Raw genomic sequence first — 27,870 nt, 5'->3', positions numbered from 1 at the left:
GGGACCTGAGGGCCTTTAAACTCTGACACAACATCAGCAGCATTTAGACGTCCATTATCGTCTTGCACGGACACGTAAACAGGGGTTTTTTTTTAATCTTAGTGAGTGGGAGCTTTAGAGACAACACTGCACTGTTAGTACTTTGTATGACCAAGGCCACACGCAGTAAGCATTTATGCCAGGTTTTTTTTTCCTGCTGATCTTGATCTTGCAGTCCTTTGAGGCATTTTGTGATTAAGGGTTATACAAGTAAAGTAAAGCTTAGGTTTATTCTGTCGAGTTTATTCAAAATAAGCGAGCAATCGACACGGCGGTTTGTGAAATCCTACATAAAGCCCGAAGAAGACGCTGATGAGGCTGTGTTCTAAAATTCTCCGCCTGTATCCACCTTCACCTGCCTCTTTCTTTTGTCCGCCCCGAGGGAACATTAGCGACCGGGGACTCTTTCTCTTTGTCAAGCTTGGAGGCGTGAAACCGGAACCACGGCCGATTCAGCAAGTCTCCGTCTTCTCCTTTTAGCCAAATTTAGCATTGCGTTCCACCTTCATTTGTCCCTCGTCAGCCCCCCCAACCCCTTCCCTCCTCGTCCTTCAGTCTCTGTCCTCTTCACCGGTTATCAATGCTGTTCATCTTTAGCTGGCTTACCTGTCCACAGACTATTTTGAGTTAGCGTCAGACTTCCAGTACAGTTTTCCCCCTCTAATTTGTGGTTTCGTAATTATAGGTTGCATGGCTAAATACGTATTTTGCAGAGTTTTACACATTTTACAAATAAAATAAACAAAATTTAAAAAGCTTTTTCTAAAGATTCATTGCTCACTTTTGCCCAATTGTCGCGCTTTTCTTGGACCGAAAATGATTGAATCTCGTATTTCTCACACACACGCTCAACCTCACTGTCTCGGTCATCTTACAGTCTCTCATAACATCTCTCTCATACCTCTCACTTTTCTCATCTCTCTCTTACATGTGTGACTGACTGTCACACATTCTCATCTTAAACCTTTTCTGATTGTTGCAAACTATCATAGTTTAATTCTCACATGCTCACAACTCACAGGCCCTCAAACAATGTTCCCCGTAAGCTTCCACGGGTCTGAGGAATCACTCAAAGTCTGTGAGCGTCGTTTGGATCAAGGGTGAGCAACATTAATCCGACGTGTGGCAACCAAATCATGATTAAACATGTACAAGATCAACTTACATTTTGCTGAGTTTCCAGCATTGCTATATTATTGTTTCACATTTAAACGATTTGGCTATTTCTCTTTATAATGTCTCAGTGCTTCTTTCTCGCACTTACTCCATCTTAAATCGACATTTGCTTTATTTTTCTCAATGTCGTACTGACATTTACTTCAAAAGACCGCGCCTAAGGGGCCGGTCACACAGCCGTTTGCGGCTGAATCACGGCTAAAAATTTGCGTTTTTTTTTTGCCCGTGGTTGCCCGCGATGGAAAATGCGCAAAATTGGCCAACCCGCTGTTCATCGGTGGTATGCCCGCAAAACAGACGCCGGCGACTGTTCCTCATCGCGTCATTTCTGCGTCATTTTCTCGTGTGGACCACGGGTATAAAAGCTCCCGAGCCGGTGTTGTGCCCAAATCCGACTTCTACGCAACACCCCCACCCCCCACCCCCTCGCGTGAACGCGCATTCTGCTGCGATCGCTTTTGACTTTTTCATCCGCGTTAACAAACGCATTTTGTAGAATACGATCGCACTTTATTGTTTAAATAAACGCGTTATATAGACTAGGATCTCCCAATTGTTATAATTAGCTCGCTTTATTGTTTTAATAAGCGTTTTATATAGAATACGATCGCTTTTGTTGGAAGCGCAGCAGAATGCGCGTTCACGCGAGGGGGGGAGGATTTACCGTTCGATTACGTTCACAACAAAAACAAAGACGGAATGGTTTAAGTTGTATTACATTCCCAACAAATGCAAGACGAAGTGGTTTTGGTTATATGTTCGCCATTACATTCCCTAAAAGTGAGATAAAACGAGGTAAAAGTGGTTGTAGTAGCGAGGGGATGCAAATCTCGGCAGGGATGCATTTCTCGGATAACACCGGGCTGTAGAAATCATAACCACTCAAGACACAGTCCCGTGAAGATCAAGATTTCAACCTATGGCATCATTTTTATTTTATTATCTTGAAAAGAAATGTCAAGAAATAAAAATGGATTAAGACGAGGTCACTACGCTGACGGGGATCCATGTTTACCCCCTTGACGTCTCGAGCACAACTGACGTGTGCTCAGCATTCGCGCTGTTTATACGCGGAGAAAGGCATTTGACTGTCACACGCGTAACACGCTAATTTCACGTAATAACACCGCGATACAGGCGCAGAACATGATATTACCATGCTCCACCCACGATTACCCGCTGAAATTTCTAGTCCTACCCATGTGTAACCACGCCCTGGCCGCGGCCAGAGCACGTCGTTCCGCGTCATTTCCGCGTCATTACCTCGTGTTGACTACGTGTGCGGCACGCGGTTTAACACGTGCTCAAACTTTTGAGCAGCTCAAAACTTTTTCGCGCGGCCAACCGCGTGTGAATATCCAACCGCGAGTAAAGCACTGCTGTATCTCGTCTATATGGCGGTCTCAAAACGTCCAACAGCGCCCAACAGTGTCTGCTTCACGGCCAGAAATTTCTGGCCGTGGTTCAGCCTCGATACGCTCGTGAAAGGCTGTGTACCCGCGCTCTGAAGAATTGAGCAAATCTTTTTCGCGCTGCCACCCGCGCGCGAATTTCCGACTGCGTGCTAAGCACCGCTGTATCTCGTCTGTATGGCGATCTCAAAGCGTCCAATAGCGTTCGCCTCACAGGCAGAAATTTCTGGCCGTGATTCAGCCTCAAATGTCTGTGTGACCGGCCCCTTAAACACAGCAGAAAAAAAAAACGGCAATGTTTTTCCATGCATTTGCTGTAATTCTGGCCGAATCTGCCTGTGAATTATTTTAAAATTTCAAGCCCTGATTTTTATGCGGAGGATAGCTTTTCTTGTGCACTGTGATGGTCTGGGCGGGTGCGCCCAGCTTTGGGGGAATATTGCCCCCAAAACTCATATCTGCCTTTTTATACAGCATATCTTTATATATTTCCAAATGTCTCATTTTTCTCTATAAGTCTGACACTGACTTTCCCGCACTCTCATCTCAGACACTCTCGTATCACACACTCTCTTATTACATACTCTCAAACACTCATATTTCAAAATTTCAAATCTCACCACCTTACAGGCATTGTTGAGCATGTTACTGAAAAGTTACACTTACTAGTTCTTTAAAAAGTAATTCATATATCCCTGAATAACTGACACCAAAAAGTAGTGACTTACTTTTTTCATCTAGGCGCATAGTGTATTGCAAAATTACTTTTAAGAATAAAGAGACAACAATTCAGCACAATTTTAGCATATACTGTATTCTAGGATCATGTTTGCCTAATTCATATTGGTTTGTTGTTCCTGTCAAAGCCAAACCCTCTCCCCAAGGTAAAAAAAACATAGCAGAATACATACCTAGTAGTCACCATGTTTCTCTTCCATCTTGATGCTACACTGTATTCATTTGGCACTGTTTTTTGTCCGTATACAGTGCCGTCTAGTGGTCAAATATTAAATATTTAATACGAAAGCACACATTTGGGCACAGCGCAACCTGGGAGGAAGCAATCCTCACGAATCCTCACAAGTGTCAGCGGGTTGGTGACAACCCATGTCTTAAATCAGCTGAAAAATACACTAAAACATTATACATCATTCAATTTGTTTCTCATATCTTGTTACCTTGTCTTTGAAAATATTGTTTTGTCTACTTTTGTTGTGGGTCTCTGGGCCTTTTTTGCAGAAGCATTCTCTTAATTTTGATTTTTTTTTAATGAACCTGAGAAGAAATATATACATAAATAAAAGTTATTTTGTCATTTTCTGTTACCTGACTGTTACAGAGGGTCATTATGACAAATCTGCTAAATATAATTTCTTTTTCTTTTTTTACATTTTAATATTAAGAACTGCAACGATGTAAATGGTAGCAGGGTTGGTTTTGACCCATACATATTTCCTTCAAGAAAAAGACTAAATTAATCAAGTAAAACACAAAAATATCAAAACATCACCCAAGAAAGATCACGATCAATGACCTGTTCTGAAACAAATGACAAAACCACAGTAAAAGTCTCTGTGTGCAAGAATTTGCATGTGTATGCAAGTATGTTTGGATGCATGTGTGGCAGAAAAGCGACACTTTGAGTGTGGTCTTTGGTCAGATATTTCTTGCAGCTGAACCACAATATGTTAATCATTCTGTCCTTATTGCTCGGGCAGACCTGACATCACTTGTGCGGGGTTGTGGTTGAGGAAATGTTAGCTGCGGAGGATGCTGATGTTCAAACTCATTGTGTTGCTGATGGCATTGGCAGAGTTCTAGGTGGGCTATGAGGCTGTCTGATCAAGACTGCAGCATCAGAATCTTTGAGCTCCCGTTCCCTTCGCTCAATGTGTGGCTTGACAAGGGAATTTCTTTGCTCCTCTGCTTGTTTTTTTTTCAGTTGAGGTCCACATTTAGTGTATGTGGGTCCACAAAACAAATGTATCATAAGCAAACATCAAGTGTGTTGTAAAACACAACCATTGGTCATTTACTGACAAGTATAGGTGGCAGTCAGCTTGTCCAGGTTGCCCTTTGTTTATGTTATAGTCGATGATCATTTTTGGACTGCCCCTAATCTGCAACATCTCAGCAGTTTAGTCGCGTTCATTTTTCTTCACTGTTAGCAATACGGTAAGTTTCCTCCTTCTTATTCAAATTATTAGCTGGTAAAATTCTCACAAGAGATATTGTGGCCCTGCAGTCCAGTAGGGTGATGTAAACGTTTTTTCCTCAGTCATGCCACTTGCAGCTTTTCTTATTTAAATCTTTAAATTCTAGATATAAATGGTTTTGGCCTTACATGATGTCAAGTTGTAATGCTAGACTCCCCTGGCTTACTTTGAATGTATTGGCGGAAGGGGCAATTGTCATGGAAAGGAATGAGATGTTAATCAACTGTCACTTCTTGCCCTGGGTTGAACATCAGTAGAGGGACCCCCACCCATCTATCCCAAACATACCTGATGGGGCAAGCTTGTCAGACCTGGCTCTGTTTTCTACTTTGTCAAATCTGAAGACTTTCAGAGTCTTCAGATTTGATTAACTGAAAGGTCTGAAGTTAAATTGTTACCCAGAAAATACCCAGCAATTTACAATCTCTTTACTAAATTTACCTTACATGTCTTGACAAGTCTTTGGTTTTTTTTTTGTTAAGATATACTGGCAATATTACAAAATGGGAATTCCTTATTGCTCACAAGAGTGTGAGAGGGGCTGGCTGTCATTGTGTTGACTGGCAGTCTACTTATGATTTCAGTTTTGGTAGTAGTTAGTGTTTTATAATTTTGATTCTATATCTGGGTTGAAACCGACTGTAACACTACAAATGTAAGAATTGTATTTAGAGTGTTTTATATCATAGTGAAAAACCTTTTCCTACTTTATTTTGTTGAATCAGACAATCCTAAAAAAGTCAAGAAGCCTTGATGCAATGAACACATGTATGTGGTTTATGTATGCATTTAAAATTCAAAATGGGTTGGTGGCAACCCTAATACAAAGCCAGCAGAGTTAACAGACCATCACTGCCTAAAACTTTTGGTGCAAAGTCTAGGACACTGGCAGTCGTAATTGCTCTCACTTACAAGGGAACCAGAAAGAAAGTGAGAATTGCTCCCTGGAGACAATTCTTTTTTGGAATGTATTGGTATTTTACTCCTACAACTGTTGCATTAATTCCAAAATAAGTATGAAAAGAGTGACAGTGTAAAACCAATGTGAACTCTATTCCTTTTCAGACTGGATGTAATAATGTTCCCTTTAACTCTGTCCATTGTTTGAAGACCCGAGTACTTAAAACACTTAGACAATGTATAATTATCTAGTAAATATACTGTGTGTGAATGATTCTTACTTTTCAGAAACTCACTTAATGTGGGTGGGTATTAAATGATTTAACCACAAAGATAGAGGGAATACTGTATAACTTTTAACATCATCTGCGCAGAGTCTGCATTCAACATAATTACCAACCGTTGGTATTTGTTGGCACAATTATTGCAACTTGCCATTAATTGCCTTGTATTTTCTCCAGCCGCACTCTTTTTCCTTTTACATCTACTGTACCTCTCTTCATACATACACAACCTCCCTCCGTCGTCCAACCTTCTCAAACGTCCCCCACCCCCAAGCGTTGCCCACCGCCCCTTCCCTGGAAGTATTTTGTCCTAATTACAGCTCGGCCGCCGGCTAATGAGGGAGGCAGGAGGAGGGGGTGGCAGGAGAAAGCGAAAGGTAATGGAAAAATAGTCTCATCTTCAAAAAAACAAAAAGAAACAGAGGCATTTTCTTTGCCAGGACACTCGGGGGAAGGTGTCAGCTTGGAGCCACTGCCAATAGGAAGAGATTTGCTTTTTTCTTTGTAACTTTCTTTTGGGAACAGATTGACGAGTCTTCGTAAATTCTGCCAGCATCATTGGGCATGACATTCTTAACTTGCGCGAAGCTTATGTGAGTTTCAAAGTTGTAAAATTCTCGGATGAAATTTAACTACTGTAAAGGCAACGTAATACACAAAACTTTAGGGCAGGGGTGTCAAACTCATTTTCATAGAGGGCCACATCAGCGTAAAAGCTGCCGTCACAAGTCCTGATTTAACTTATTAAATGTAACTTAACGTAATCAAATTTTATGTACAGTCTCCTTAATGTAAACTTAGTCACAAACATTGCAGTTGCATAACATATTATATATATATATATATATATATATATATATATATATATATATATATATATATATATATATATATATATATATATACACCGTAAATTCCTGACTATAGAGCGCACCTGATTCTAAGCCGCACCCGCCACATTTTAAGAGGAAATCCGATTTTGTACTTACACAAGCCGCACCTGTATATAAGCCGCATGCGCCCACATAAACACAAAATTAACCCAAACCCAACTTTAAGTCCCGCGATTGAAACTAAATGTCCTTCATTAAAGTACACCGTCCAAAAATCACAGCCGGCAAAATGAACGGAAAATGATACCGGTACTTAAGGTTTGATGCAGAACTGCAGAGTCCGGGTCCCGTTGAAAGTAATCCAAGAAAAAAAGTGTATATTTCCAAAGGTAAAGGTGGGGAAAATATACATCCATTATTGTCCGCCGCGTCCACCAACAGGTCTTTATCGGTCCCCACTTCCCGCCACCACGCGTTTGTTCCGCCCCTCCTTTTTCATTCTCCCGTGCAAAGCATAGCAGATTAAGTGTCTAAAATAAATACAAATAAATACATTACAAAAATATACAGTTGCAAATACATATCATACACATATTTACAAAGAAAGACGGTACACCGAGAGAGTTTTCCAAGCTTTAATAATAATATAACTTTCATCCCAAACGGTGCTTGTGACAGGGCAGTTAATGGTAGCAACACGCTCGCAACACAGTAAACGGATCTGGTAATAAAACATCCCGCACTTGTAAAAATCACGGTAAACTATCCTCATCTTCCTCCTTAGAACTGAAACCATCAAAGTCGTCTTCCTCAGTGTCGGAAAGAAATATAGACGTCGTCCCACGTCACTGTTGCTGGAACTCTCATCCACTCCTGATTCTGTGCTCTGTTTCCTTCTTTATCGGACTGCTCGATTGCTTTTAGCTTGAAAGCTGCGTCATGTGCCTTTCTTTTTGCATTTTGCATGATTAGGGTATGTTTACGCTAATTTAATTTATGCACAAGCCAAGAAGTTGCATTCTTCCTCGGCGCATATATTCCACCGGTCTAAATCTTACCTTTTGTACTCGAGCGCCGCTCTCGGCCATTAGAAAAATTACATAAATTGGCCGCATCACTGAATAAGCCGCAGGGTTGAAAGTTTGGGAAAAAAGTAGTGGCTTATAGTCCGGAATCTACGGTATATATATATATATATATATATATATATATATATATATATATATATATATATATATATATATATATATCGTATTTTAGGCGCACCTAAAAGCCTTTATTTTTTTCAAAAGCTGACCATGCGCCTTATAATACAGTGCGCCTTTTTCTGGATCAATTTTAAAATTGAAAAGTTTTCCAACTAACTTGCAGCCGCCGACTAGATTTTCCCCCGAACGCCAAGTAGTACGCGGTGTATGCTGGGATTTATTTACCGCCGTTTCATTGGCTAACCAATGTGTCAATCATCATTTGAATCGATCACTATTGGCTAAAGTTATTCGGAGGTCAAGGGGCGGATTCTTTTTATCATTTACAGGCTGGCATTGGCTTAAACGGCAAACAAAGCCTGCAATTGGCCAAAAAAGATGTGTCAATCATCAGTTGAATCGATCACTATTGGCTAAAGTTATTCGGAGATCAAGGGGCGGATCCTTTTTATCATTTACAGGCTGGCATTGGCTTGAACGGCAAACAAAGCCTGCAATTGGCCGAAAAAGATGTGTCAATCATCAGTTGAATCGATCACTATTGGCTAAAGTTATCCGGAGGTCAAGGGGCGGATCCTTTTTATCATTTACAGGCTGGCATTGGCTTGAACGGCAAACAAAGCCTGCAATTGGCCGAAAAAGATGAATGCGTATAGCATGTGGCTGACGGCATAGAGAAAGCATTGTTTTCTATTCTGTATTTGTAAATATTGTATTCTCTTGGATTTACTACCCTCACGGATATAAATGGACATTGGCTGCACATTCGTTCTGTGTACATTGTTACACAGAATGACAATACAAGGAAATTATTATTATTATTATTATTATTATGAACACAACGACTTCGGTGAGCTACTCCGGGTTTTATATTGTCCCTGTATCTTGTTTCAGACTGAACTCGATGTTTCTGTGATAAGCGGTGCAGATAATGGATGGAATGGAGTGTCTATTTTTAAATTAAACTCAATTCCAAGTGTTTATTGTCATATGCACAGCAAAGTTGCGAGCGAAAAAGAAAATAGATACTAAGGAATGGTTAACATTTCTTGAATCCCAAGACTTTAACCTTCCGAATGATGGAACGATGCATTTGAGTGACATCTTACGGACACCGCATCCGCACGTGTTCTCGACACGTATTTGCGTCTTTGCAAGCTTTCGGAATGTTAAGGGGGTAATAAGTTGGACTGAACTATCTGACTTTTTTGTCCACGTTCCCATTGTACCGCCTTATAATCCGGTGCATTTTATGTATGTCAAAAATAGGACCAAAAACTATTTTTTCGGGGTGCGCCCTATAACCCGGTGCGCCTTATAGTGCGGAAAATACGGTATGTGTGTATATATATATATATATATATATATATATATATATATATATGTGTGTGTGTATGTGTGTGTATGTGTTTTTATATTTATATATATATATATATATATATATATATATAAGATATATAATATGTAATTGATCTACATCCATTATCTGCACCGCTTATCTTCAGTATGGTCGCGGGGGTGCTGGAGCCCATCCCAGCCATCTTCGGGCAGTGGGCAGGGGACACCCTGAACCGGTTGCCAGCCAGTCACACCTAGGGACAACTTGGACCGGTCAATTAACCTGACATGCATGTTTTTGGAATATGGGAGGAAACCGGAGTGCCCATGGGGAGAACATGCAAACTCCACCCCGGGTGGTTCGATCTCATGACCTCAGAACTGTGCTGCACACGCGCTAACCACTGTGCCGCATATACATTTGTGTGTGTGTATATATGTACTAGTTTAGTGATTGTGGTGAGTGACATACAGAACCTGTTTATTTTGATTGGTCAAAAAACTAAATTCCTCTCAAATTCTGCCCTTTGGCTTTATGACACTCATACACACCTTAGTTTTGGAGGTGGGAGTTAGGAAGGGGGGGTTCAATTGGTCACATTTCAAGACTTCAAGACTATATGATTTCATAAGCACTATGCCCCTTGAAACGATCTCCTTGTCATACCTTCCTATGTTACATTTCTCTTTCATCTTCCCTTCCGTCTCATTCATCCATTCAATTGCCTTGTTTCCCATTCTATACGTGGCGGAAGGCCCTCCCACCAATCACAGCAGGCCATTCTTGTTCGTTATTGCTCGTAATACCCACACTGTTAGCAACCATTTAATTTGCACTTTTCTTTCGACTCACTTCATTGCGGTAAGCTATATTGATTAGCTGCTAATAGACTAAGATTTAATGAAGATTAGGGGAGAAATTTTGCAGGGGCGACGGTGCGGCAGACAAAGCCACCTGACAGTTTCTGTCACTATAAATATAGCGGTGCTTTTGGAGTATGTGGGTGCGCGCATGTGCGAGTGCCTTCCAGTTGGGACCAAGAAGAAGAAGAAGGCATCGTCTTTGTCGCTAAGCCATGAGGAGTCACGAGGGGACGGTTTGTGTGTTGAAGTGTGTGTTTGTGTGATTGTTGTGTATATACACAGAGATTCCCCTCCGCAGCTGTCTCCTCAGCTTTGACAATGGGCCGGCTAACAAAGAAGTGGCCTTGAGCCGTTGTCATGTGATACGAGTGGTCTGCAGCCTCTCGGTCAGATGACCCGGTCTATTGTACTCCTTGGTGACACACACATAAGCAATCTCAGAATGCAGACCCTTCCTCTAAGAACAAAGAGCAACTTAATCACTGTCCTTGTAGTGATGCTGATCCAAAAACTCTATGCACCCTTTATATATGTACTATTATATTATTATTATTATTTCATGAAACAGTAGCAATCTGATGTTTAAGGCTTCCATGATAAAATTAAATTAATAATAATAATAATAATAATAATTTCCTTGTATTGTCATTCTGTGTAACAATGTACACAGAACGAAATGTCGATTGCATCTGACCCGATGCAGCCGCAGCCAAGAGAGGGCGCCGCCGACCACTTTTTAAGTCTTAGGAATGACTCGGCCGGGGCGCGAACCCGAACCTCCCAGTCTCAAAGCGGGCGCCTTACCATCTAGGCTACTGAAGTATGTGTTAACAATGCCTATCTAGTTTTTTTTTTTTTTTAAAGTTATTCTTTATTTTCCTCAGTGCCTCTTTGCTTTTACCTTACTATTGGCAAAGCTCTTCAAAGTGGAACACGTTAAGTAGGAAGAACTGGAAAAAGAAGGGGATCCTGCAGCGATGCCTCTCTTGTACCCGCAGGGTGTTTAAGTTTGTTTCTATTTGTTAGTGTAGCACGAAAATGACGCAAGCCAGGAGATGGCAGCCACGAGTAAAAAAAAAAAATCCGTCTAGCTTCTTTAACCAACACTAAAAATATAAAGTGAGAAAATCAAACATTGCTTCCTAATGAAAGAAACACTCTTTATATTTATCTTCACTCATTTATTTTTTGTTTTTTTGTCATTTATTTTTCACATATTTATTTATTTTCCAAAGATCTATTTAGTAATTGTAATAGTATTTACTTCATGCATTTGTTTATCCATTTATGTCATCATTTTAAATTCACTTATTTTCTTTTTTTTTTAATTCCAAATGAATTATACACAGAGGCCAAGTCCTCCGTTTGTCTTGCACACTGTTAAAATTAATCTTGACCCCATATGTTTTTTAAATTATGATATTCATTTATTTATTTATTGTCGATTTACAGGTATTTAAATTTATCCTAAAGTACAATAAGTTTAGTCTTTTTCTTTTAAATAAAATGAAATGTAAATATTTTTCCCTAGACCCTGGGAGAAAAAATATATGGCCTAGGCCCCTCTGTCAAATTTTAGAACTCTTTGTGGCCCTTGAGTCAAAAAGTTTGCCCAAGGGCTCAGTTTATCTGATATGAGACCTTTTGCCATAGCGTCATTGCTCTTTTTTTAAAAAAAAAAAAAAGCAAAGTATTAATTTTCATAGAACTCCTGCCATTCCTGTGTATTTTTGACTAAAAGAAATTATGTATATATATATATATATATATATATAGGGGGCAGCACGGCGGCGCAGTGGTTAGCGCTTGTGCGGCACAGTTCATGTCGTGGGAACCTGTTGTGGGTTCAAATCCAGCTCCAGACTTCCTTTGCGGAGTTTGTATGTTCTCCCCGTGCTTGCGTGGGTTTCCTCCGGGCACTCCGGTTTCCTCCCACGTTCCAAAAAACATACATTTCAGGTTAAATGGCCGGTCCAAATTGTCCCTAGGTGTGAATGAGCAAATGACTTGTCTGTCCCTGTGTGCCCTGCGATTGGCTGGCAACCAGTTCAGGGTGTCCCCTGCCCACTACCTGGAGATGGCTGGGATGGGCTCCAGCACCCCCGCGACCCTAATGAGGATAAGCGGCATGGCTAATGAGATGAGATGATATATATATATATATATATATATATATATATATATATATATATCAACCAAATATGAAGAAAAATAAATAAATATATACTGTATGTACATGGGCCTTTAGGTAAAATGTACCTTAAATTTGGGGGGAAACAGGACTCTCTCAGAAAATTCGAATATTGTTATGACTGTGAATAGAGAGAATAATACATTAAAAGAGTTTACTGTTTGAATGTGGCCTTACTGTTTACAGATTTCTCATGTGTTAATGGCCTTGCCAACATGTAATAATTCTACTATCGCATAACATTTTGTTGATACTGCCTCCCATGCAGAAATCAAAAGATCTAAGGAAAATTCAGTCGTGCCATTTTCGAACAAGGTTAACTATCTTATAGTTTTGTTTTTGGTTTTTTTCTGTGGTGCAATTAATTGCAAAAATATCGTAAATTCTGGATGCATTACAAATCAAGCAGAAATATTGCAAGTCGTGTAGTGTTTTAATCTTGCTGATTATGGTGGAAACTCAAATATCCCATCTCAAGATATAACTATATCATTATAAAGTATACTTGTAGGCTGTAAGCCATAATAGGCCAAATAGCAAAGATGGAGAAAAAGAGGAAAAAGGAAGCAGATGCTTGTCTCTTGGCAGGAATTTTGACCCACACACACACAGACAGTGATAAAATGATGATGACGAATAGCAAAGTGGATCTCAGCTGTCGTTCGACAGTGAATTGGAGGTCCCATAGCTCTGCATGTACTCGCCGTAAAAAGAATGAGAAAAAGGTTGAGAATTTTCCGTGTGTGAAGTACCCGTTATCAGCCATATTAACGAGGAATGTGTGGGTATCTATAACAGGCCTTCTAGTGGCTACTTAACAAACAGGGATTCGAGTAATGGTGAAGTGTCATTAAATCCATGCAATATCAAGGAGAAATATTATATTTTGAATTCATGGTATTTATTTAAAAATATCAGTCCATTTTTGCTGAAAAGGGGGGAATTTCGTGAACTCAAGGTATCAAGATTAAGGTCATTGTATTGGTATCAGCTTGAAAAATATCTGCTATAATACATGTCCACTATTAACACAATCACAAAAAGTACCTTTCATTATATTTCTTTTAGTTCTTTTTAACCTGAACCCAAATTCTTGTTGTACATTATAAGATCCTAAATTCGTAATTGATTCTCATGAACATTCTTAACTTAATACATTTTTTATCCATTTGAGAATAAAAATAGTAATACATCGAAAGCCATAATTTGCTTGTGGCAGATAAGCAATTATTTTTTGGAAATCAGATTTAAAATAAAAGTAACATGTACAGAGAGCCATTCACAACAAGTGAAGTTTGTTTTGTCCTCTAGAGGACAGGATTGGGCCAATCAAGCATGTTGTCTTACAGCAGGGGTTTCAAACTTAGGGCCTTGGTGGCCAGCGGTATAATAGTTCGAGGACCCCGCCTTAATATGAATGTTTAAAGGGATAGTCTTGATTAATAAATCTCTCTTAGGTCTTTAAAAAAATAATTACAAAAACAATACAGATTAAAAATAAATAAGTAAAAATACATGAACTATGATATGGATGTTCATGTGTTAGAATACTAGTAGGCGGATAACCTTGCATTTATTTTACATAACACCCGCCTCACCTAGACAGAGCTGACATCATTGTCTGCCATCTTGCTGTAATGTAAAAACTCTCAAAAGGATGGCCAAAAAAATTCAAAGAAAAATTGTGCAGTTTGGTCACTTTGAGTCTCTGTGGTTTGGTTTATTCTGTGTGTTTTTTAGAACACGTTTTCAGTTGCACGACACAATATAGCGCAATCTAGTGGTAAAATAATACACACTGTTCCTTAAATTTCTGTGCAACTCATGCCAATTATGTATTCACATATTATGATTTTTTTTAATTTTCAGATTTTATTTAATGTTTTTTTTTGTTTTTTTTTAAGATCTTATTTTGTGTCACAATTATAAAACAAATACATATTATTGAACTGTGGAATGATTTTAGGTTGTCTTATGGAAAACCCAATTTGGCCCAACTTCATCCAGAAGTTAATTGAGATTGAGACCCGTGCCTTACAAGAACAAAAATAAGTAAAATTATTTTCAACAAATAAAATACAATGTTTTTGTGTCTCCTTTTCAAGCTAAGTTAATATGTGTTTGTTTTTTTTTTGAAACAAAGAAAGTTTTATATTTAAAAATAGATGGAAGTGTACTAATTTTTGGCATTTGGGCGGTTATAATAAAACGATAAAAAAGTGAGCGGTGTTGGGGAGTAACATGTCACAAAGTAACACTTACATTTCTTGGTAATGAGTACTGTAATGTGTTAAAACAAAACATACCATTCACCATTCAAATGTTATTCAAAACATCGTTACAGCATGGCGCATTAATCCGCTACTTAGCAAAATAGATTATGAATTTCAACATCATCTAATCAGTGCCGGTTCTTCATTTGCTTGGGATATATCATCTAACCCTCAATCAGCCCGCAACACACAGCTAAACACGTCGACGAAGTAGAGTGGACGTGTTTATATGGCCCTACAAAGTATAAATAAATACACTTACAGTGTCACCATCTTAAGCACTGAGTGGAAGCATTTCTTCCAACTGATATTCTACCTACTGTATATACTCACACCCAAGCCGTATTAACAACTAGGAAATATAATACTGAAATTAGGGGGTCAATTTATATGTAAATATTTGGTTGTATGTCACCCATAGCGAAGGGTTGCAGCACGTGGGTAGGAAGTGTGTCTTGTATGAAGTAATGACATCAAAGGGAAAAATATGAACCGATATTTACAGCAAAGTGCTGAATTTTGGGCTGTTACTTGTAAAAAAAAATCTGGATGCCTGAAAGAAAAGAAAACATCTTGGACAGCGGGCATCAATGGAGGGGGAAATATTCAAGTAACTAGTAACAATGACTAATTCCTTTTTTTTTTTTCAGTAACGCACCCAACACTGCTAATGAGTTATTTTGTGTGCCAGGACAGTGACTGAACGCCCATTGAAACAAGTGCCATCTCATGGGGCCGGCTAAAAGGAGAGAGAGGGTGGGATGTAGTGAACAAGAGTCCAGAGAATCATTTAGTCAGTGCGGTGGGGGCAATCCATCCGTTCTGGTGGCATCTAACCTTGCCGCGTCCTGCCCGGGTTCATGTGCCTTGTCTGAAGGAGTCAGCATGTGCATGAGTGTGTATCAGCGTTCAAAAATGAGACAGAAAAGGGAGCGTAAGCTTGTCAAATTGATTCGTGTCTTGGGACGTTAGTGCCCCTGGGAAAGGCACAAAAAAACACATTCATGTGTCAGAGTGTGTATTGTTCTTCCTCTTAAGAAAGGTACACACAGATGAGAAACATGTGGAAAGGACAATTGAGAATCTTAGGAAAAAAAACTTCCGCCTGATCATCTGTGTGTGGGGGGAGGGGCTTTTTTTCCCCCAGTGTTGGGTTCGTTACTAAAAAAAGTAATTAGTTACCGATACATCAACGAAAAAGTAAGAAGTAGATCACTCACACTCAAAAATAAGGTTTTACTTTGAAAGTATCTATTTACAAATTACAGTAACAACTGGCATAGAAATAGAATAAATCCTGTTTACCAACCTGTTCCTACATCTTGAGAGCTTGCAACCAAACACATAGCTGAGACATTCCATATCCAGTTTGTCTCTGGGATTCAAATCACGCAGAAATCACTATCTATTTCGGGGTACTGTCCAGGCTATTTGATTTTTTTTTTTTTTTTGCTCCAGGTAAATAATTTTACAAATAAAAAGACCAGAATTCAGCACACTTTTACCTTAAATTCTGTCCTTACATTTGCCCCATTAATTTCCCGTTGGTTAGATTTCCTGTATAAGCCACGTCCCATTCCCTACATACTGCCCACTATTTCCTACTGGTGACACAAAAGATATGCAGAAATAATTAATTTTATAGATTTAAATTTGGGTTGGATGCGAGTATAGGGAGAATAGGGAGAATATCTCCATGAGGAGATATTTCGCGTTCTCTTGTTTTGTGCTCTAGCATAACTATTTAGCTGTACTTCAAACCATCAGCTGCACCGCTTATCCTTAGTAGGATCGCAGGGGTGCTGGAGCCCATCCCAGCTATCTTCGGCCAGTGGGTGGGGACACCCTGAACTGGTTGCCAGCTAGTCGCAGTGCACGCAGAGACAGACAACTCACTCATTCACACTTAGCAACGGCTAATTAACCTGACATGGATGTTTTTGGAATGTGGAAGGAAACTGGAGTGACCGGAGGAAACCCACGCAAGCACGGGGAGAACATGCAAACTCTGCATAGGAAGACGGGTAGTGGATTTTAACCCGCTCATTTTATGTAAAACTCCATCAGAACCGTGCCGCGGATGTGCTAACCACTGCGCTGCAGTGTTGCCTTCAGTTTTACTTCTTAGGTGAATACAAACGTACCCACCCTTCAAAGAATGCTGCTGCGGAATCGAGAATTGTGACAAGATATGATTAGCATACCAGAAAATATCGCTATATATTATCTGCATAAGTAGCAGAATAACACAGTTGCACACCATGTGGTAATGACAGTTGAGCTAAAAAGTTTTATGAATAACGTGTCACAAACATAAGCAGGAAACGTAATTGCGTTCCAGGAACGAGTTCCTTTGTAATGTGCTGGTCCCAACAGCGTTGGTCACTGACAACATGGTGTTGGAAAAAATCAATTCATACTGAACACTATGAAATCGAAAAAGTCATTATTTAATTTTAGGAAGAAAAGCCACCGACCCAGCGCTATTCAATATCTAAGGAGACTGTTTACAGACACTATAAAGAACTCCTCTTCCCCCAGCCACCACCTTTGACTTGCTTTGGCGGACACTACAGGTCCCTCAAAACGTGTTTTTCAACAAGTGTACCTTGTCTGGTGTGCTGCAGGGAATTTGCTGATTTTGTTAGGGGGGAACAGAAACAGGTTCAAAATATAGTAAAATCCAAGTAAGAAAAACTTATTACCTCCTGAGCCAGAAGTGATTAGTAAAGCGTACTGTCAATTTAGGCATCATAATCGTTTCATCCACATAAAACTGGTGCCCGGAGTTCTAACATTCGAGATGGATGGTGTGCTTTGAGATTTTTCATTGAAAAAAGGTTGGGAAACCCTGCCATAAAACAAGGAGAAACAGACTCTGAGACTCCCCTAATGACAAAAAAGCCAATTCTGTTTTATTCTGTTCTATTGCAGGTGCCCGATCGATTCCTGGAAGTGGCCCAGGTGACCCTTCGCGAGTTCTTCAATGCCATCGTGGCTGGTAAAGATGCCGACCCTTCGTGGAAAAAGGCCATCTACAAAGTGATCTGTAAGCTTGACAGCGAAGTCCCAGATACTTTTAAGTCCCCCAACTGCCTCCAGGAACTTCTGCACGACTAACAGGGCGGAGGCAAGGATGTTTAAAGGTCTTCAGTGAGGTGACTCAAAGAAGACAATGGCAACGTTTTTCTATGAAAGTTGCTCTTCAAGAAATTCTTTATGGACACCCATGTATGATCGTCATCCTTCCCTCTTTAGAGGAACCAATACGGTTGAAGGATGATAAGTTGTATAGTTATATAAATATATGAATAAAGATGTTTTTATCGTGGATGTTTTTAAGTGTCACGGAAATTCACCAGAGGAAAAAAATAAGTGATTTTTGTGTATTTTTACGTTAATCCTTTGTATGAACTCGCATGCCTCCCCCCAACAACTCACTTCCTCAAAAGTAAAACTCTTTAGCATTCCCACCCTTTTTTTTTTTACTTTTCACGTTTATATTTTGTTTTTTCTCGTTCATTGTGACGACATTTGTTCCCAAACTGTAACATCTCTTGTAAGATTCAAGTGGAAATCCTGTGGAATTTGTGAGTATGTTAAGAGCCATGTTTTTGCAACATGAAGATGAAATATGTTGGATTTATATTTTCTATTTAACAATGGATCAATCAAAAGACCGGAATGGCATGTGTTTTTTCTTAAGGTGAAAAGTTTGTTTGCTGTATTAACATGTTAACTAAACTCTAAGATGATTGTTCACTACAACAATCATTCCTATTCTGCTGTTTTTTCACAATTATTCCCCCTGATGGGACTGCCTAAAGTAATAATAACAATCTGCACAGATTTAAAAATTCATTACTCCATCTGATGGTAAAACAATGTGCAATTGCAATCTATTTTTGGCCATTAATGCTTAAAAGCAGGAAAAAAAAGACACTACTGTAATTTCAGACGTTATGACGATTCTGTTTTATTTATAAGGATAAATGTTGTTAATATTCTTCTAGGGCCTAATTGTTCGAATTGAAGCTCGGTTCTTATTGGACACCTTGTTCAGTCGTCGGAAATAAATTATTGACTCGAAAAAAAATGGACTTTGTTGTATTTCATGGCATTCGCCTACAAAACCAAGCGGTCACCTGGCAACGCGATGGCCACTTGAGGTGCGAGGTCCTCTCCGGTTGTATTCTCCATCAGGACATGTGATCCCTTCCTTGTTGTTGCTGATGAATTGAAACGAGGAGCACTGTGTGATTATTGTCAGCACAAAAGCCTCAAAAAGCTGCTGACGCCTAGATTAGCCAGTACAAAGACGCACACACCAGTATACACACGGCCCATCTGCCCTTGATACCGACCATCCTTCACTGCCTCACGATTTTGGGGTGTCCGAACCTCCTTCATTAAAGCGTTTTCATCTCCTCCACTGTCACTGAGAGCCAACTCGACAGTAAACCAACAGGTCATGATCATACTGAGCTTGAACATTGCAACAGAGTGCCAGCAGGAGGTAAGCAAAAACTGCTGCTATGCCGCACCGAGTAAAAATACAAAACCAGAATGAAAAACATAACACAGTTTTTAGACCTGACATTGTCAATAACCCACTCGGGATGCTGCGCAGTTTCATAAAGACATATTAGTACAGAAAACTGTGGGTTTTCAACAGCACAGGGTTCGGCTGATGGGAAGTCTGGTAGTGAGGTCCAAGATACATGTGAGGGGTCAGTCTTCCAGCAAACCCAAACAGTGAAGGCAACAGTCCAAAAGTTTGTCAGGCGGTACTTGTGATCCAGAAGGGAAGGAAGGAATTTCATACATTGGAACAACAATTAAAAAAAAGAAAAAATAGAAAAAGGCTTAGACAGGAGTTATTAGAAGGTTTCATAAAATACAACAAACCAGCAAAGAACCAAGAAGACAAGTGTTGAAATATTGACCAGGGAGCGGTACTAGGAGGGAAATAAAGATAAGGGACCACAGCGGTGAGGGGGGAAATTGAACCCGGAAGTAAGTGACCAATTAAAGTCAAGAGAAGTACAAAAGAGAAGAGAGAAATGGGAGTGGGAGAGGGAACATGCAGAGTGACATGAATGTGACACATAAAGCCAGAGGGAAAAAGAAAATTCATCGCTAGGATTCAGTCTATTACCAGTATTCCAAATATGTAAAGCCATGTAAACGTACAAAGAAATCTAATCAAGGTGTTAGTCCAACAGCGAATATTCCTTTTTTTTAAGGAGCTCTTTATATCTGACTGTTTAATTGTGTTTTTCAGTATAAGTCTTCAAAAACTTTCTATTTTTGCTGATGTTTGACTCCTAGCTGACTGAAGTAGTCAGGAAACTAGCAGAGGTGAAAGGAAGATGGAGTATTATGATACTGTACTTCCATACAAAAACTGTGAACATCCATATAAAAATGATTAGGTTCCTCCTCTCATTTTTCAATTACTACTGCAAGTATAGACATTTGATTGTTTTTGTGCAAACCCAGTTTCTCTTATAAAATATACTTTGGTGCTTCAAAAAATTGCTGACTTGTAGTAGAGACGAATGGTACAAACAAACTTACTCCTCAAACATCCGCATGTGTATTGGTTGATTTCTCAGTGACAGTGCTATTTCATTTATTGCCCCCAAAGCGAAAATGCAGCTGTTGTATCCATCCATACATAGAGTAAGACCATGTTTTTGGTAAGCCACATACAAGTAGGATTTGTAAACAGACGGGCTGCAGCAACAAAAAAAAAAAAACTTTTGGAGCAAACAAGTAGATACTTGGTTATTTTTTTTAAGAGTAACATGAACAAAATTGTACATAATTTAATGCTAAAAAATACATAGGTAAATAATGTATATTTGCATAAGGATGTGGCCCTTGCCCTTGAAATCTAAATCCTCCAAACACCACGGGTCTTTTTGTCTCTGGGTATGCAAACAATTCACTGAAATTGCTCCGAAATGCATTCAAATGTTTTTGGAATGCTGTATGATCTCGGCTGTACTGCAGTTTGGCCTCAGGGTGTTGGCAATCATCTTTTAGCCTTATGTAGTGCCACAATTTTTTTTTTCTAAGGTCCCCATAGAGTTCCTTGCCATGGTGTTTCATGTTGGGAGTTTCAGTGACCAGTATGACAGAGTGTCCTACAAATTGAACACACCTGCTCCCTATTCATACCTAAGATCTAGTAAAGGTAACAAGTCAAATGGTATTTTGGAGGGGAAATGAGAAGCAGTGCTTTGTTTGGACATACAGGGGGTGTAGTTTATTTTTTACAAACTCTCATACACTCTCATCTCACCCCTTCTCTTACTGTCACAAAGTCTTATAGCTTAACTTTCACACGTTCACAACTCACAGTCCCTAGAAATGTATAACCATCCATCCATCCATCCATCCATCCATCCATTATCTGCACCACTTATCCTCAGTAGGGTCGCCGGGGTGCTGGAGCCCATCTCAGCAGTGAGCAGGGGACACCCTGAACTGGTTGCCAGCCAGTCGCAGGGCCCACAGAGACAGATGACTCACTCGCTCATTCACGCCTCGGGACAATTTAAACCGGCCAATTAACCTGAAATGCATTTATTTTGAATGTGGGAGGAAACCGGAGTGCCCGGAGGAAACCCATGCAAGCAAGCGGAGAACATGCAAACTCCACACAGGAAGGTTTGATCCCATGACCTCAGAACTGTGCGGACACGCTAACCATTGTGCTGCAGTGTTGCCCAATTCATAACTATATCTTTTAATTTTCATATATTTCCAACGTTATCATTTTTCTCTAATAAGTGTAACACTGCCCTACACTCTTAACTCACACACTCTTATCACACAATCTCAAACAATTGCATATCAAAAACCTCAAATCTCACAACCTTTAGAACTCACATGTAGTGTTGGGAGCATTACTGAAAAACAGTGATGAGTTAACGATTACATCCTTTAAAAAGTAATTCAGTTACCCCGGATAAGCGTCACTGAAAAGTAGCAATTTACTACGAAAGTAACTATTTAGGTATAAATTATTGTATGCACTGGCATAGAAGCAGACCCTCTAAAACGTTTTAAAAATCACCACATAATAAGATAAATCGAAAAGAAAGCTTGTGCATTAAAGTATGGAAGCAGTGAACCCTCTGCACTTTTGGGGGGCTTTTGCAATCTTGAAAGTTTGCTAACAGGCACTTAGAAGAAGACACTCCATATCCATATTGTCCCCACTCAAAAATATCCTTCTCCATTTCTTGGTACTCTCCAAGACCTTTTAATTTCTTCTCCAGGCATGCTGTATTGCAACATTAATTTTACGAATAAAAAGACACAAATTCAGCACATTTAAACCTTAAATTCTGTGCTCATGGTTGTCCAATTGATATTCTGTTTGTTTGTTGATCAGGTTTTTTAAACCCTCAATCTCCCAGCAACATTAAGTGAAGGGTGAGCATGGTTATATTTTCATGCAAAGCGCAGAGTACGAGGATGCTGAATTTCTTCTCACGCAGATATTTTCCTACCGTATGTACTCGCATCTAAGCTGAATCAGGTCAGCTAATATTTATATTATGTTGTGTGTCACCAGTAGCTAATGGCAGGCAGCACGTGGAGAGGGGTGCGTGGCTTACACAGGAACAACAATACAATGGTTAGCGTGTCCGCACAGTTCTGAGGTCATGGGATCAAACCTTCCTGTGTGGAGTTTGCATGTTCTCCGCTTGCTTGCGTGGGTTTCCTCCGGGCACTCCGGTTTCCTCCCACATTTAAAATAAATGCATTTCAGGTTAATTGGCCAGTTTGAGCACGAAATTTAGAGTACAAGTGTGCTGAATTTTGTCTTTTTATTTGTTAAATGATTCTAGCAATGGACGACGTCTGAGAAAAGAATACAACTTCTTGAATAGTACCCAGCTTTGGAGCAGAGCTTTGGGTGTTTTGAAGACAAAAGACAAAATGGATATGGAGTGTATCAGCCAAGTGTCCACTGATAGGCTCTCAAGATTGCACAATATCTTATATATTTCCCCCTTCCTTGCTCTCGTCACCTTTTCAACCCTTCCTCACATTAATTTACATTTCTCTAACTCTCCAAATTTCCCTCTTGCTCACATATTTCTCATGTCTCTCTCACAACTACAAAAAACAGCTGTTTTCGTTGGCCTGATTATTATTTATGTCTAGATCTGATCTCATAGTCACATGCAAACACTGTGCTGCCGTGTAGCACACACATACAAAACGTAAAAAAGCGATCTGTTAGGTTAATCTGTGTGTGAGAGTCTGAACCTCTCTTAATAAGGGAGAGCAAATAGTTATTGTGTTTTAAAGGCCAGAGTGTTGTGATTTGAAAGTGGTTGCCAACGACCATCATGACAAAATAAGTACCGTAAATAAAAATCTGAATTAAAGAATGTGCAAGTCCAACAGCGGGGTGACGCAAACTGGACCGCCGGCTTGTGGAGCAGACTGCAATCAGCCAGCTCCGCAGGTTTATTCGCTTCAATCCTGGAAGATGACACCCAAATGCATCAGTGGTTGCTCTGTAACAGATGTTTTCTATCCCAAAACACACAGCAGCACCCCCTACCGCACCCTTTGCTATTTATTACTACCTCAAGCAATCCTGCTTCTGGCTTCCTTAACTTCTCATTACATAACTAATGCATCTTTCTTCGATCCTATCTTGTATCATTTTCATTTGTTTTTATCCCCTCTTCACTTGTTTTCACTATAATCTGAATATTTTAACTAATTTTGTCCTATCCTGACTTAACCTATTGCAAAGCTCTCATCCTCCCTTTAAAATATACTAATTATTTTCTGCATTTTATTATAATTCACTATGATTCAATACACTAATGCCCACAATACCAATTATCAACAATCATGGCGAATTTCTTCTTGAAAGGGACACTGTGTATTATGTATCGCCTCCTGTTAGTAAAATAAATGATAAATGAAACGATATTGATTTGAATATGAGGAAGAAAAATAGATTCAAAATCTTACAGACATGTGTTGTTTTAAATACTCATAAGTCGAAAAGTGAGCTGAAATGATGCCATCTTCTACAGCTACTCCCAAAATCTAAACACTTTGTGAAAGGCTGAGCAAAGAACTAAGTGAAGTGTTTTTGGTAGGTTTGAGTCTTCATAGTTTGTGTCTTTTAGCACTTGATTTTGATCTTCTTTTGGGGGGGGTGCAAGAGTATTTCTTTTTCCAAGGGAGTGGGGGGAGAATAATTGAGAATCACTGCACTACACAATAAAACGACTTTTAGTGGTAAAATGTTAAGCAGTGTCCCTTTAGACAAATTGGACGCTGCAAGTTTAATGCAAGGTGAAGTTTATCTGTTTCGTAGTTTTTCTTTTAAATTCATGAGCAGGTGCAGTTCTCAAAATGTCATTGGCACTGGGGTCGTTTCAGCTCTGGCCACCTGGGCGCTCAACAGTCAAGTCAAGTCAAGTCATTTTTATTTGTATAGCCCTAAATCACGAAGAGTCTCAAAGGGCTTCACAGATTATTACACAGACTATTTTTCAGCCAACGAGAAGAGTAGGTTATTCATATGCTATGGAGTAGAAGTGAGTTTTAAGTTTAGATTTAAACATTTCCACTGAGGTTGCAGATCGGATCTCAGGGGGAAGAGCATTCCACAGCACCGGTGCCCGGATGGAGAACGCTCTCGAACCAGCAGAACACTTCTTTGCTCTTGGGATCACCAGAAGACCGGCACTCTCAGATCGTAGGCTTCGGACCGGGACATAGGGGCGAATCAGATCTGAAAGATAAGAGGGAGCAAGTCCATGTATGATTTTGTATAATACTAAGAGAACCTTGAAATCACATCTAAGGCTAACTGGGAACCAATGCAGGTTAGCCAAAATCGGTGTTATGTGATCGTACTTTTTTGTCCTAGTTAAAAGCCTCGCTGCGGCATTTTGTACCAGCTGAAGAGACTTGATTCTAGACTTCGGGAGACCAGAGAGTAGTGCATTACAGTAATCGAGACGGGAGGTAACAAATGCATGAATTATAATTTCCGCATCCGACTGAGACAGTATTGAACGGATTTTAGCAATGTTATGAAGATGGAAGAAAGCGGTTCTAGTAATTTTCTTTTCATGCATTTCAAAGGATAGATCAAATATGACACCTAAATTTTGTGTAATTTTGCTAATTTTAAATTGACAGTATGTAAGAATTCAACACTACAGGTAATTCAGTCTCAGAAAGGAGCTGAAGTGTGTGCAACTTCGCAAAATTCGGAAGCCTTTTTCATATTTTTCTTGTGTGAGCAAAGATGAATTTCAGCCAGTCACAGGACATGAAAACTGGTGTTAATCCCACGAGCCACCACAAAACACAGAGTGAAATGGATACACCCGGAGATAATGAAACGGGCGAAAGACTAGTTCCTCAGAGCTGGTGTAAGTAGATAACTTTAGTGGCTAGCGGGCAAAGCCACCAACAAATGCCAATACAAGATCCCAAGTACAAACTGGCTTTAAATGGATTATAAAACCCTTTTTCTTTCAATAGGGCATAGAATGTGTAATGATCCTCTCCACAATCATGCAGCTATGTTTCAAAATGTTTCACGCGCTGGGGGACTCAAGAAATTTTGTCTCAAAATTAACAGATTTGGGTTATTTCCTCTACAGCTGTGATGTCACTGGACAAGGACATGACTCTGAACAATCACGCGTCTTGTTGAAACAGCACATGACACACATACAAAACTGAGGGCAGTTGTAATGAACAGGAATTGCATACAGCTCATTTCTGCTTGGAGGTATTTGAACTTTGCTTACGTGTCTTTGAGAGACTTGTAACTGTTTTGCATGCTTCGATCTCCAAAACTGTGTGAGGTAAGTTCACCTGCTGCCGCTACAGTGTATGTTCCTTTTTGCGTTTGCTACTATTTAGGAAGGCAATTGTGTATATTCCTTGTGTTTTTTGCCTCGTGTCTTGCAATTGGTATAATATTGTCCGGATAGCACAAGTTAGCGTCAGGGCTGCCAAAGCCTACTAGTTTTGTTTGGTCCAGGTTAGCCCCTGTTAGCAGTCGGCTAGTTGGCTAGCCTGCCATATTTATTGTTTTTCTCCCGGCTTGGGTTCATCTTTGTTCCTGGATCCGCTTTTCAGGTACCATGGCTGCTCACTGCATGTTTTTGGTCGGCCAGCCTCCAATTTTTTCATGACCTGGTCCTGGTTAGGCCTCTTCTGGAGTTGGTTAGCCTGCCGTGTCCTTGCTGGGTAAGCCCCCTTTAGCTCTCTGTGTGTTATTTTTGCCAGATTGCCCTATTTTAGCTGCGCGCCATCTGTTGTACCATTGCTGCACCCAACTAAGACACCTAAGCATTCTCTTCAAAAGCTACCCTGACTTGTTTTAAAACACTCGTAACCCATTTGACTAATTAGCACGTAAACCAATATAGTGACTGGCTTACGAGGGTGCCAGTGATACTCGGATTTTGTCACGGATTTCAAAGCCGAGACAGGCCGTCCTAAAATGGCATTATCTAAAAAAATAATTGGAATATACAAAATATATGTATATATATATATATATATATATATATATATATATATATATATATATATATATAGTGGTTAGCGCGTGTGCGGCACAGTTCTGAGGTCATGAGATCGAACCTCCTGTGTGGAGTTTGCATGTTCTCCCAATGCTTGCGTGGGTTTCCTCCGGGCACTCCGTTTTCCTCCCACATTCTAAAAACATGCATGTTAGGGTAATTGTCCTGTCCAAATTGTCACTAGGTGTGTATGAGCGAGCGAATTGTCTGTCTTTGTGTGCCCTGCGACTGGCTGGCACCCAGTTCAGGGTGTCCCGTGCCCACTGCCCGAAGATAGCTGGGATGGGCTCCCCCGCGACCCTACTGAGGATAACTGAGGTGCAAATAATGGATGGATATATATATATATATATATATATATATATATATATATATATATATATAAAGTTAAAAACTTAAATGGCAGAACCAACAATAACAGCAAGCTCTAAATACAACTCCTCTGTGACGTCCAGAAACATTTATGACTCCCTTCGAGATAAATGTGCCCATGTTTTTGCGAACATTATTGATATTTTACATAACAGGAGCAAAATATTTTTTACAGTACTTTAGTCAGTATTTGTCAGCTACTTAAATTTAGTCCTCAATTTATACAATGTGTCAATGTCAGGTGCCGATGTTTCTTTTTATCTTCAAGGAAGGATAACAAGGAAAGGCAATTTGGTTCATCACAGCAGCAACCACCGATGACAACAACACAGAAAGACAAGTCTGATTGCAATCCGGCACTCTTCTCCACAATATGGTTGCATTGGCGCTGTCTAAAAATATAAGGCTCACATTTTAAGCGACATGGCACTCTTCTTTTGGCACCATAATGGTCACATGATCTGAAATTGACATGAGGTTTGTGTGTGGGCATGGCGTTGTTGGCCTTCTGCAGCCAAAGGCGTCGACACACCCGGCTCAAAAGGTAAGAAATAGATATGCATTAGTTCTTTTTTATGGCCGTTTAAATCTAAAATCAGGTGCAGCTTGTACAAAGATAACATTTAGTTTTGTTCTTCAATTTGAGCTTGTGGCTTTAATCAGGTGTGCTCTTTAGTCTGGAATTTACCGGAATACAAGCAATTTATTCTTCTAGCTTGGGCCCTGAATCTCAACCAATCACCTCCATCCTCTTCACATCCGACTTGCTTTTTCGTTCAACTTCCCTTCTTCTTCCCCGATCGCCCCCTGCATTTTTCTCCATTTACCTCCTCCTCGTAGTATCCTCCCTCTCCACAACCATTCTCTCTTTCTCCTCTCATTCAATCAGCAGTCTGCTCGCTAATCAAACACCATCTGCCCTTCCATCCCCAACCTGTCGGGAACAGATGCCAGCCACTCTCTTAACAACACTTTTAACAACCCCGTTGAATCTTCTACCGCCCGCAGCCAGGCCCACGTTGCAGATGAGGGCCACGTCCTCGCAGACGGGGGTTGAGTGGTGTAGTTTGAAAAGAAAACACCTTTTGAGGTAAACTAAAATTAGTAAAAGAAGGAGTTAACCCAACTCTCGCTGGACCCAAAAACTCGTACCAACTGTAG

The 27,870-nt window shown here is 39.9% G+C and overlaps 1 protein-coding gene across 1 annotated transcript in view; it reads left to right on the top strand.

Moving 5' to 3' along the window:
• The window catches only part of prox1a (prospero homeobox 1a), a 50,209-nt gene extending 31,385 nt beyond the window's left edge, over positions 1–18,824 (top strand). Inside the window, exon 7 of the mRNA XM_088332592.1 lies at positions 17,669–18,824. Within this exon, the coding sequence (XP_088188718.1) occupies positions 17,669–17,854 (186 nt within the window). The 3' untranslated portion in view covers positions 17,855–18,824. The remainder of the gene's footprint in view (positions 1–17,668) is intronic.
• The last annotated feature ends 9,046 nt before the right edge of the window (positions 18,825–27,870 follow it).

This window comes from Urocampus carinirostris, chromosome 3, assembly GCF_059441175.1.
Source record: "Urocampus carinirostris isolate Australia breed hairy pipefish chromosome 3, RoL_Ucar_1.0, whole genome shotgun sequence".
Lineage (NCBI taxonomy): Eukaryota > Metazoa > Chordata > Actinopteri > Syngnathiformes > Syngnathidae > Urocampus > Urocampus carinirostris.
This window is presented reverse-complemented; position numbering and strand designations above follow the sequence as displayed.